This window comes from Tinamus guttatus, unplaced genomic scaffold (assembly GCF_059628265.1).
Source record: "Tinamus guttatus ecotype Peru unplaced genomic scaffold, ASM5962826v1 Tinamus_guttatus_pri_ptg000628l, whole genome shotgun sequence".
NCBI lineage: Eukaryota > Metazoa > Chordata > Aves > Tinamiformes > Tinamidae > Tinamus > Tinamus guttatus.
Genome location: NW_028289162.1, coordinates 199,554 through 211,623, shown reverse-complemented (window position 1 = coordinate 211,623; position 12,070 = coordinate 199,554). Strand labels below are relative to the sequence as shown.

Here is a 12,070-nt window from a genome sequence, read left to right as displayed (position 1 = left end):
TGGTGAGTTCAGGGGTTGGCTCTCATTAAAATAATGGGCAGTTGGGAATCGATAGTTCAGCAGATAAGGAGAGGATCTAGGAGACAAGACCCTGTGTAGCTCCAAGGTGCTTGGTGCTGCTGTGTTGGGGGCGTTCGTGAGTGCTGGGCACCCGCACGTGGGAGGTCCCCTGAGCTGCAGCGGCCTCGGCAGGGAGCAGGGGCTCTAACTGGGCACCTTTGCTGTGTGAGTTCAAGCTGCCGATGGCCGGGGGAAACATATCGTTGGAATTAAAAATGAAGCGTTTTCCAAATCATACTGATAGGTGCTGTTCTTATATTCGGAGCCATGTTTTTGAAAAACAGAACAAATGGTCCCATTTGAAGCGAAGTGGTTTTGGTAGGAGCTGTAAAATGCTTGGTTTCGAACCAAGAATACTCCTGAAGGACTGGCAATGCAGTTGGTTATTTATCTGTGCTTCACACTTGTAAGAGAGCTGAAACAAGGACCATATGCTGATGCTCTGCGTGGTGGCAGCTTTTTGAAGGGACGTGAGGCAGCAGATAGTGTTGGGAAAGCAAGTACGCAGCAAGCCCAGCGAATGCCTCTGCTGGAAAGTGTGGATGGAAAAAATATCTCCCATCTCCTAAAAGTCAATCAACTGACTTCTAGAGTTGTGTAACCAGAGCCAAAGCCTGGTCACAAGAAACCTTCCTTGCGGCTCTCCTGGCCTGGGCTGAGTCCGATGTGCTCCCACTGAGCCCAGCTGCTGAGCTGGGCCGTGCCAGGTCTGCATTAGAGCATCGCATTAGATTTGCAAAATGCTTTTTCCCCCCCTTTTTTTTCCTTTTTAAAAAGGAGAAGCACATCTAAACAACTCAAGTGTGCCGCCGACTCTCCCAGGGGTGTGCCAGAACGGACACCTGCCTGAAACCTGGGCCTTGCTAATGAGATAAGCAGCACACCAGCAGATCTTCGCTTCCAGCTGTGCCCGCCCGACAGAAGCAGCTTTGATTGCGGTGCAGAGCGCGGGCAGCGAGACGGGGAGAGCGCCGAGCCCGTCCAAGCCGCAGCCCTCCCGCGTGCAGCCCGCGCGTTGCCCGGCCGCGCTGCGAGGAGGCACCGAGTCCCTCCCCAGCAGTGCTGGCCTGATGAGCCTTCGCGGCTCTCCCTGTTCCAGCATGTTTTTCCGCATGTCGGATGGATGTTGCTCTGCTGGAGTCTTGGACCGCTTTGCTGCCTTTTATTTGAGTCGCTGAAATGTGCTGCTTGTAAAATTGTATGATGCAATCCTTATGGGAGGAAGGAAACGGAAGGGCTTTGCAGCGCTGTTAGGTTCATAGCAGGGCACTGAAGAAATCCAGCTAATACGCTGGAGCAAGTAGGTTTGGGGCTTTTGGGGGGCTAATGCGCACCTGGTGGTTTCATTCTTCACAGCCATCAGCTGAGGGCAGCTTTCTCTGGCTTCTTTTCAATGCAGAGATCAGTATTTCTCTTTATTGCTGTGTTCACTCACTACGGTTTTTATTCTCTCATGTACTTTGCTTTCTCCGCTAATGCGGACATACAGGGATCCAAACCCATCCTCCTTTGTGATATGCACTGGATTTAAAAATTAACACAGACATTAGCTTTTCTGTAGTGCTTCTGTGCTTATGTGAGCCGACTGCCTTGGGCTCAGGGAATCATTTCCCTTGGTCCGTGAGTTTCCGCGCTCTGTCACTGTAAATAAGGAAGAAGAAAACCAGTAACTCGGTTATTCTTCTCGGAATGAAACCTGTTGCAATTACAAGAGCAATCAGAACTTTTATGAATACGATAAAATACAAGGTGAAACTGCATTCTGGTAGGAACTTTGCTGCCCTTTGCCACAGTCACTTTACTTACACAGAGGAAGGAATAGCCATTCCCTGACAGAAAGGCGAAGGAATCTTTCCTGCTGATCTTTCTCCTGTTTCTGTGTATTCTGAGTGATCAATAATTTTGGAAAAGCAGATGCCTCCAAAAGGTGCCTGAAGCCACTAGTTGCAGGGTTGAAATCCTTTCAGCAGTGGTGTCAAGTGCCAGTGGATAACTCTTAGTGCTGGTTATATGTATAAACCGAGAGTTCCCTTGGTTCATCTCTTCAACTGCCACACGTCTAGAGTCCTTTTTTTGATCATCATCATAATATTATCGATGGACTTTGCTCAGGTGCTGAGAAGGGTGTTTTATCAGCAGACCAAGTGTGCGTTGCTGCCTGCCTCCCTGTGAGATGGGGACAAAGGAGTCTCTGGACGTGTCACTTAGCGTTCCTGTCGCCTAGCACTTGCAAGGAGTCAGCAAGATCCTGTGGGTGGATGAAGTTTCTAGGAGAAAGCATCAAACCTTCGGGGGGTGTCAAGTGAAAATAGCGGTGGCGCCCCGAGATGCCGGTGCGTGCGGAGCCCCTGGTTCCTCGCGGCACATGAGGCCCTGGGTCCCTGCTGCCTTCTCCCTGCGGGAGAGCGGGGGGGATCCCTGGCTCTTCGGGCTCAGGGGAGGCACCCTGAGCATCTCTAGCAGGAAAAGAGAGTCTGTGTTCAGCCAGCAGAGGAAACCACTGCCGGGGATGTTGGCCTCGTGCTATCCCAGGAGAGCAGCGCAGTGTTCCCGGTGTTTCCCGACTGCCCCATCCGCAGGTGCTCACCTCTGCTTTCAACCCACAGGGTCAGGGTGTACGACCTGCGCCAGAGCGAGGCCCTGTGCTCCCTCCACGGCCACCCCCTCGGCGTGTCGGCCGTGCGCATGGATGACTGGAAGGTGGTGAGCGGCGGAGAGGAGGGCTTGGTCTGCGTGTGGGACCAGCGCATGGGCACCAAACTCTGGGAAATGCACGCCAGGTAACCGGCTCTTCCTTTGGCACCGCCTGCAAGGGCGTCTGCTGGATGCAGCACACAGAGGAACGCGGGAATGGGGTGATCTGGACCAGAATAAGAGCTTCCTGCGCCTAAAGCTGTTGGGAGCAGAGCTGCACTGGCATGAGTTTGCGTTTGACACGGGATGGGTTGCTGCCCTCCTGGATTCCTCATGTGTTTCTTTCTGTGTCCTGTAGCTTTCTTACTCAGATATCCCCTCAGTAGAGTGCTTTAACCAGGCTAAAGGAGCATGCCATTTTTCCCTCTGGATTTTTGGCAAGATTTTAAGTCTTCCTCCCCATTCCCCACGATTACTTCATTGAATCTCAGATCTAAGATGCGGAGCTTCTCACAGTTGTCTTAAAGGTGGCTGGTTTTGAGCTCTGCGTTCCCTGTGCTGGAACCCAGTGCCGCGCGTGCCGGCAACAGCCAACAAGGTCCCCGCGCAGCCACTCCTGCTCCTCCGGCCTGGGTGGCCGCTCACCAGCACGGGGGGCGCCCAGAGAAGAAGGGATCTCTCAGCTGATGCCATGGCAGGGAGTAGCAAATCAGCTCGGTGCTGGGAAAGGGAGGTGAGCGGAGCCGGGTGCGGCTGTGTCCGGGGCATCCGGCTTTCTCTGGAGCCGCGCAGGGCTGCCGAGGGCCTCTCCATCCTCCGCGTGTCTTCTGGTGAGAGTCCACTAGATGGTGATAAAAACTGTATTTATCCATTTCAGACATGAGGAGAAGGAGCCAAGGGCAAAATATCTCAGCCTCTAGCCACGGAGTGCAAATTAAATGAATTCTTGTCCAATCCAGCGTGATTCCTTCACTGCGCTCAGAGCCTGGTGCAAGGGGCGCCTCTGCCAGCGCTGCGGTTTGTTTTCCAGGCATCCCGTCCGCCACGTGTGGTTCAACTCTCACAGCCTCATCACTGCCAACGTCCCCGACGAGAAGACCCCACGCGGCGCCAGCCTCACGGACGACGACCTGACCGCACACCGCAAGTGAGTGGCAGCGCTGCAGGCCGCAGCTCCCCCGTGCAGAGCGGCGTCCCGTGCGGTTAAAGAGGGCGAAAGCCTCGGGTCATGATCCAGCCTTGTAACGGGGAGGTACAGCAGTAAAAACAGTACAAAGATGGGCCTTTCCAGACCACTGGTGGATTGGCTCTCTCGTGAGCACAGGGGAACGCCTTACTTTTTTTGGCAGGTGAATATAAATGCCACTGAAACAAGGCAAGGAATGTGCTTTTTTCCTTGCTTTAAATATTAGCAATGATATCTCCTCCTAAAGGAAAATTACTGCTATTTAAACTGCACATTTTGCTGTTTGCATCTCAGATGACCGCTAGCATTTCTAATTGAACTGTCAAGCCACATGATCCCTCCCCATTTCTGAATAGATTAGAAATGTTTCGGCAGATGCCAGTTGCGTCTCTGCATTGCTAAAATGAATCATCCACAGTTCATTTTATGAACGTCGTTAGCTTCTCCCATTGAAATGTAGAATTAAGGTAAAGTTTTGTGGCGTCCCCATTGTGTTCCCTGCAGGCATCGAGGAGTCATCTATGCCTATGAGTTCTCAGCGGAGCAGCTGGCCGGCGAGAGCGTCCTCCCCATCTGCCGCTCCTCCTACGACGAAGTGACCGGCTATAACTACAACATCAGCCTCGCGGTTCCCTACGACGACATTTAGGTGACTCGTTCTGCCTGGCGCCGGCGGCCCAGCTCTGCCAAGCGCGTGGCCGAAGGGAGAAAGGGGGTTCGCAGGGGAGGACCGGGAAGGGGGTGGCGTTGGCTGCAGGCAAGGTCCGTGGGCTGTGGTTCTGATGAGGACTTGGGATGTGAAGAAGAGCGGAGAGTGCAGCTGCCTTCACACACTAAGTAAGGCTAAAATGTGCCCTCAAACACAGCGTCAGTCTAAGATACGTTGCTCTGCAAATGTTCAAAGGTCCACGGGTGTGGAGCAGAGCGAATGAGCACGACGGGGCCCAGTGCCTCTCCCTGTGAGCAGGATCCTTCCCGCCGCCCAGGGGGAGCGGTGCCAGCACCGTCCTGACCCCGGGAGCGGGACCCAGAGCCGCCACGAGCGGGGCCAGGAGCTCGAGCCCCTCGCTGCCTGCCCCGAAGCAGAGCACGGGCTTGGACGAGCTCTCTGGCCGTGCCACGTGGCTGGAATTGTGTTCCATAATGAGCTGCTGATTCTGCTTTTCTTTAAGTGCATCTGAGTGTCAATAAATAGGCAAAACCAATACCCGAAAGGCTCCTGCAAGGAGGAGGGGAGGGCTGCATGCTGGACGCTCAGCAGGCCACACGCTTCAGAATCATCTTTTAATAAATTATTATTTTTTAAATCTCTGAAATTCTCAATTAAGTGTCTTTTGATGGTGTGTGGTGTACATGTGTTTTTGACTTTTTCTCCTCGTGTCTGTTAGGGTGGGCTCTGCACTGAAACAAAGGGGCACCGCTTCGGTGTCAGGTACCTTCTGTGGCCTTTCCCTGAGGCTGACTGAGAGTCCCCCTCGTTCCTGAGGTGGCTTTGGAGTGCCTTTCTGGCACCATCTGTGCCTCGGAGCGCGGCTCTGGTCACGTTGGTTTATTGAAGTCGGGGGGCTGAACTGCGAGGCTGCAGCACCCACTGCACTAACACTTGGGAGAAGCGGCGAGGCTGAAGGACACAACGTGGGACTTCTTAGGGCACACCGAGGACTAAGGCTTTATCCTAAACATGGAAGTTGCGTGGACGTAGCCAGGACTGGTTTGGCTGAAGAGCTGCTGTCCTGTGAGGATACATTTTACTGTTTCAGGGCTGTTTTTACGGTTGCAATTTGCGCTTGTGAATTTACGGGTGCAATCCAAAGCAGCATGAAGCGAGGTGAGATGGGACTGCAGGGACCCTTCCTGGAGGTTAAATGCAGGGAGTTTCGCAGCTGGGGAAGGAGGAAGAGGAAGGAGCTGCTCGGGCAGCGCCCTGGGGCTCTCCCTGTGGAGTCACGTCCCCACGTGCTCCTGCCTGGAACCGCAGAGCTCCCAGTTCCTGGCTCTGACCTGTGGTGGCTTCCCAGGACCCCTAAGCCAAGGGCCGTGTGCAGGTGCGGTGCCAGCGTTACCTTCCTGTGGGCTCATGTGTGAACGGCAAGGGTGGAATCGTGCTCTGGCCAATAATCTGGTCTTTTTAAGGAGTCTTTGGTCCCGTGTTTTTCCTTTCTCTCTCTGCCCTTCTGGGCAGGCAGCTCCCTCCCCTCCTCCTTGCAAGAGCCAGAGGTGTCGGATACATGGTGGGATGCAGTGGCCAAAGGAAAAAGAGCTGCTTTGTCATGAGTAATGGTGGGGGTTGCTCTGGCCCTGGGTCTTTTAGGTGACTGAATGTCGTTGGCTTCCTCCTTCGTTGCTACCTCCCGTGGCTGCTCCACGTCCTGCTGCTCCACGACCCTGGCGGCCGTTGCTGCCCTCCCTGCGTGACCCGCGGCGGCTCCCGTGGCCGCCTGCAGCCCCGTGTCCTGCGCGGGGGGTTCTGCTGCCGTCGGTGCCGCCCGCGGCGCTGCCTCGCGGCGCTAGCGCCCGTGTGAGGGCCCACGGGTCCTCGCAGCCGCCGCGAGCGGCCGAGCCCAGCGCTGCAGGTCATGCGGGACGGTCACGGCATGGGAGGAGCTTGTGGGATCTAACGAGGATCCGAAACGCAGACCGCGGCGGGCAGGTTGCTGGCACGACCGTGCCGGGAGCTGGATTGTCGTTGTTGAAGAGGGAGGTGTTTTGCTCAGCCGCCAGCTCCACGGAGCTGCGGAGGCGGCTGGAGGCACCACGGGAGGCCTGGGAGGACCCAGGGCCGGGAGGATTCGCGATCGCCACGGAGCTGCCCGGCGCCAGGAGCCGTGGGTGGGACGCGCCGACCGGCGTCACTGCTCGCAGGTTGCACTGGAGGCTCCTGTGTCCCCAGGCCAGGCCAAGAAACTGCAGCAAGCTACAAAATTGCAATACAGGGAGAAGTAAAAATCTGGGCTAAGGCCCCTCAGGTGCTTCCGTTCACATCTCTTGACTGCAGCAGGGCGGCCTCGGGGCTGCCGGCCCTGCCCTGTGTGAGGGACAGGGAAGATCAAGCAGGCGCCGTCACCCGCTGGCGGCCTCCAGCCTCCGCCGGGCTGCAGAGCCCCACCTCCCACCCGCGGGAAAGTGCCACGGGACGGGGTCTGCAGCCCCTCGCAGGACACGGCCCCACGGCCACTGCCCCTGGCTTGAGCTCGGGGGCTGAAAGTGTCACGTGCCAACGTGCAAGTCGCTGCCACCTCCGCTCCAGGCCCGGCGGAGGCATTCGCTGCCTCAGAGGCTGCTCCGGGGCCGGGGGAGCTGCTCAAACCTCCCTGCTCCTTGGACTGACAGCCTGGGCCGGGACCAGCGGGGGGGGCTGCTCCCTCATCCCTGTCCCCAGGCAGCCCGGGGAGAGCCCGGCCTCGCCAAGGCCGAGGAGACCTTCTCCCTTCGTGGGTTTAGCGGCCTTTTGTAACTGTCTTGGCAACAGCTCTGCACAGAGCCTGGCGATGCGAAGGGCGACTGGGGCCATGAGGCGCTGCCCAGGGAGGAGGAGGAAGAAGGTCCTGCCCTGGACCCCGCGAAGGCTCTGGCCTCGCGGGTCCTGCAGAAGCCGGGCCAGCCCTGGCTGCTCCTGGAGCTGCTCATGCGCTCGGGGCCACCACTGAGCTGGGGATCCAAGGTGGGGGCCAAGGGGTCTATTGTTTTGTTTTGGGGAATGGGAAATAATTTTTCTTGGAGTTTACTTGTCCCCAGGGAGCTGGGGGGTCTATTTTTGTTCAAATAAAGCAAACAGCTTGTCCCGGCTCTGCTAAAAACAGCTTGTGCCCTTTCCCTTCCCGCGCCCAGGCTGTACTGGCGCATGCAGCCCCGCGGGACGCCGGGAAGCGGCTCCGGCGCCTGGAACATGTGGGGGCGGCAGCAGCTGGGAACCTGCAGCACCCCTGCCCCCCCCCACCAGCATCCTGGGGGGCGTCCCCAGCCCCGCAGCGCCCAGTAACCTGGGAAGCAAGGAGAGAAATGCTTTTTATTGCAGGTCAAAGTCAGTGCAGACCACGTGGGTCTGCAGAGCCGTGCGCAGCCCCAGCGGCTCCTGCGCCCTCCACATCCTCATCCTCATCGTCTTCCTGGCCTCCGTGGGTGCTGGTGCCACTCAGCAGCAGTGGGCCATGGGCTCCATGTTGAGGAAGCGAACGTGCATCTTGGTCTCGATGTCGATGCCCCTCCAAATCTGCTGGAGGGACACGGCAGCTCCGCACGCTGCCCCCAGCCCGCGCACAGGGCACCCTGCGCGGCGCTGACAGCACCAACCTTCAGGAAGTCGTCGAAGGTGATGCCCTCGTACACCTGGTCCGTGTCCTGCGCGCGGCGCGAGAGTGTCAGCCCGGGTGGGGAGGGAACAGCCTGTTGCCCGGGCTGCTCCCGCCAGGACACAGCACCTGGGTACGCCGGGACCGCGGCACCGGGCGTCCGGCTGGTGTCACCACCCCGAGGTGGCCCCAAGCCCGGCTTCGATGCCACCTGCTGAGCCCCTGCCCCCAGCCTCAGAGCCTATAGATTCATATGTGTGGGGAGGCTAGATATAGCTAATGGATAGGTAGTGCCTGTGCCCCACAGCAGCCCAGGGGAGGGACTCCCACCATTGGTCCGGCGCAGGTTTGGGCGGCCTCCAACATGGCCCCATCCGCGATGGACCTGGCTGCCCCCTTCTCCAGGTGCGGGTTCCCTGACAGCAGCTCCTCGACCACCTGCAGGCAGCGAGAAGCCGTCAGGGCCGGGCCGGCCGCGCAGGCCGCGGTGCCGGTGCCGGGGCGGGGGGGCATACGTTACATTTCGATACTCCTCCAGCGTGATGATGCCGTCACGGTCTGAGTCGTACATGTGGAAGAGAACTGGGGAGCAAGAGTGGCAGCGTCAGCCCCTTTCCAGCCAGAGCTGCTGCCGGGGCCAGGCCGGGGCGGCCTCACATTTGAGCTTGTCGGTGCGGAGACGCTCGAGCTGCTCCTCGTCCATGTTGGGCTCAATGGGTCTGAAGTAGGACATGATGGTGAGGAAGTCCTCGAAGTTGATCTCATCCGCCAGCCCGTCCTCTTCCTGCCGCAGGTTCCTGTCAGGAGAGAGGCAGTGACACGTGATGGCCGCACAACACCCGCCTCGATGACATCCAGCTGCAAATGGGCGCCCCGCTCCTTTCCAGCGCAGCCTCCCCAGCCCGCTCCTGTGCCCCATGGCTCCTCACCGCCTGTCAAAGAAGGCCTGGACAATCTTGCAGCGGATGGGGTTGAACTCCAGGTCGGGGATGCTGTCGAAGTGCTCCTTGCTGCCAAGGAAGCGGAGGGGACCGAGGTGTGACGGTGTGCCAGGCACCGTCCCCTGCCAGGGTGCCCTGCTGGGAGGTGACACCGGCTGCCAGAGCCGTGGCCCTGCCTGGCTGGTCCTCAGGGGGTTGGGCCACCGGGCTCCTCCGCTCACCGGAGGGTTGGCTTCTCGCTGCTCAGCTGCTTGAAGCGCCGGTGCAGGTGCTCGATCTGGTCGGCCGTGACTGGCGTGGGAAAGGAGAGCACTGAGGGGCAGCTGGGGGCTCCGCGCTTCCCCCGTGGCTGCCTGGAGCAGAACCCGTCGCCCACTTGGGTTGAGCATTTCCAGGCCTGGAGAAATGGGAAAAGCAGTGCCCTCCCCACCCCCGCAGCTGAGCCTGGTAGCAGCTCATCACATGCATGAGCGCAAGGGCTCCCCCCACTGCCCTGGCCCGTGCTGCTTGGCCAGCGCGTGGAAACCTCTGCTGGCCTTGTGGGTGGAGGGTGTCACTCCTGGGCTCGTCACTGTCACCGTGGGGTGAACACAAAGGCTCTGATTAAAGTTTCGATTGAAGTTTGGCGGCTTTTTCTCCAGACGTGGCGGATTGACCCGCGTGTGTCTCTGCTTCTGTGACTTTGTTGGGTCTCGTTTCAATGTGATTTGGGGATGCGTCAGGATGCTGACGAGGGCGGGGAGGCCGCACTGGCCAAGCAGGGACACAGGGGGCAGTGAAGGGCCCTGGGGCAGCAGCGGAGGGTGCTCAGGCCTGGACCAGGAGGAGGAGGAGGAAGGTGCAGCAGACGCGAGGGCGCAGGGCCTTGGCGGGTGCTCCTGGCACTTGCTCCTTCTGCGCTGATGCTCCCGTCTCCGGTGGAGGCGGCAGGAGCACCCGGAGCTGCCGGAGCCGATGGCTCTGCCCTGCCGTGGGGACCGCGTCCCGCGGCGGGGGGACACCCGGGCCCAGCGTGGCCGGAGCCGCGCGCGGGGCAGGGGCTCCCGCCGCGACACTGCTGCGCTGAGCTGCGCCGGGCTCTGCGCGGGGCGGGGCAGGCGCGGCCCTCCCCTCCCGCCCCCCGCGGCCGCGGGGCCCGGCCAAGGTCGCGGCGCCCGGTACTCACAGCCCGTCTTGTCGGCGAGCGCCCGCATCTCGGCGGGCAGCGAGTGCGCGGAGCCCATCCCGGCCCGCACCGGGCTCCGCGCACCGAGTACCGGGTACCAGGGACCGGGCTCCGCCGCTCCTCGCGCCGCCGCCGCCGCCGCTTTTAAGGGCGGGCGCGGCCAAGAGGGAGGCGGCCGCGCTGCGGCTTCCCCGCTGCCGCGCCGCCGTTAGGTTCCAGAGTTAACGGCCTCCCTCCCCGGGCCGCTGCGGCAGGGCAGGATGCGGCCCCCGGCCCGGCTCGTCCTGTCCCCGCGGTCATTGCTGTGCCCGGCGCTGGGGAAGGGGCAGAGCGGGACGGGGGAGTGGCGCCGGGAAACGGGGCTGCCCCCCTGCGTCCCCCGAGCTCCTCCTCCCGCGGGAGAGCGACACGGCGGCCACCCCCGCTCACGGGGGAAGAGAAAACTGCGAAGAAGCTGAACGCAGAGCGAAGGGACCCGCTGGGCGCGGGGCACAAGAGCCGTGGGGAACGCGGAGCCCAGGGCAGGCTCGGCCCCAAACCCGGCCCGCGGGCCCGGGCCTTGCAGCGGCCCCGGCCCAGCAGGAGGGTCCCTGCAAGGGGAGGCCGGGGCTGTAGCCAGGGACTCCCGGAGCAGGAGCTGCCCCCAGCCCGGCAGCAACCACAGCTCCAAGGAACACAACAGAGGACAAGCAGTGATGCATAAGCATACGTGTATATATATATGTATATATCTCATCTTTAGCGTTACGCACAGTGCTGCTGATCCAGCCACAAGGAACTGTAGGGATCTTCTCGAGTGAGGCTGGCGGTGAGCGAGGTTGCTGCAGCCACAGCCCCGCGGGCACATGGAGATGAGGCAGGTGGAGGAGGCTCCTCCTGCCCCTTCCCATAGCCACCACGGGACCTGTGCTGGCCCCGGATGTGTCTCCCGGATGGAGGCTGCAGCTTGGAGGCTACTCGCACACGGACACGGGCTGATCCCGGGGTTTGCTGCCCTGGGCTGGAGGCGGGGGTTGAGGCCTCGCGCCGCCGTGACACAGAGGCAGCAGCCAGGGCTGTCCCTCGGGCTCTGTGAGGAGCCCGAAGGGGCCTGGCCCCGGGGCTGCCGCTGCTGTGCAGGAGCCATGGAGGCGCCGTCACTCCCTGCTGAACCGGGCGCAGACGAGGCTGGGCCAGCGCTCCTGTCCCTGGTCACCACGGGTGGTCTCCAGGGTCTTGCTCCACTCTGCGAAGCTGCCTGCGGTGGCGGCCGCGAAACCTGCCCACCCCAATACGCAGCTGCTCCTCGGCGAGGCAGCGTAGCCCAGGGTGGCCGAGACACTTCGCCCACATTGTGGCTGCAGAAGAGCCGAGTGGTGGCAGCGCTCAGGGCCCGGCTGCTCTGTGAGCTCGAGTGAGCTCCGGGTGCACAAGGAGACGCTGCTGCACAGGGCCCGGCTGCTCTGTGAGTTCCGGGTATGCAGGGAAACACTGCGTGCAGGACCTGGCTGCCCTGGGAGCTCCAGTGAGCTCCATGTGCGTATGGAAACACTGCCGTGCAGGGCCCAGCTGCGCGGGAGCTCCTGTGAGCTCTGTGTGCGCGAGCAGCCGCCGCCGCCCTGCGCCAAGAGACGCGGTTGTCGAGGCTGCGGCCGGGGCGCTCAGAGGAAGCCGCCGCCGCTTCCTCCCAGCCTCCTTCTAGGCTACAGAAGTGCTCCCAGCAAGGGGGGCAGGAGGGGGCTGCTGCAGGACGCCCCTTACAGAGGACAGGGCCTGCTCAACGGGATGAAATCCTTGTGTCTAGCAGCAGTTCTTG

The 12,070-nt window shown here is 60.7% G+C and overlaps 2 protein-coding genes across 2 annotated transcripts in view; one reads left to right on the top strand and one right to left on the bottom strand.

Annotated features, from left to right (window-relative positions):
- FBXW8 (F-box and WD repeat domain containing 8) overlaps positions 1 to 4,813 on the top strand; it is a 44,534-nt gene extending 39,721 nt beyond the window's left edge. Inside the window, exons 9-12 of the mRNA XM_088535275.1 lie at positions 2,667 to 2,840; positions 3,725 to 3,841; positions 4,385 to 4,529; positions 4,785 to 4,813. Of these exons, the coding sequence (XP_088391401.1) occupies positions 2,667 to 2,840; positions 3,725 to 3,841; positions 4,385 to 4,529 (436 nt within the window). The 3' untranslated portion in view covers positions 4,785 to 4,813. The remainder of the gene's footprint in view (positions 1 to 2,666; positions 2,841 to 3,724; positions 3,842 to 4,384; positions 4,530 to 4,784) is intronic.
- A 3,197-nt stretch (positions 4,814 to 8,010) lies between these two features.
- TESC (tescalcin) lies at positions 8,011 to 10,384 on the bottom strand. The gene is made up of 8 exons (XM_088535263.1): positions 10,276 to 10,384; positions 9,332 to 9,401; positions 9,099 to 9,179; positions 8,827 to 8,966; positions 8,690 to 8,751; positions 8,500 to 8,607; positions 8,171 to 8,218; positions 8,011 to 8,090 (listed from the first exon to the last, which is right to left on the bottom strand). The coding sequence occupies exons 1-8, from the start codon at positions 10,331 to 10,333 to the stop codon at positions 8,013 to 8,015; spliced, it is 645 nt and encodes a 214-aa protein (XP_088391389.1). The 5' UTR covers positions 10,334 to 10,384; the 3' UTR covers positions 8,011 to 8,012.
- Between the last annotated feature and the right edge of the window lie 1,686 nt (positions 10,385 to 12,070).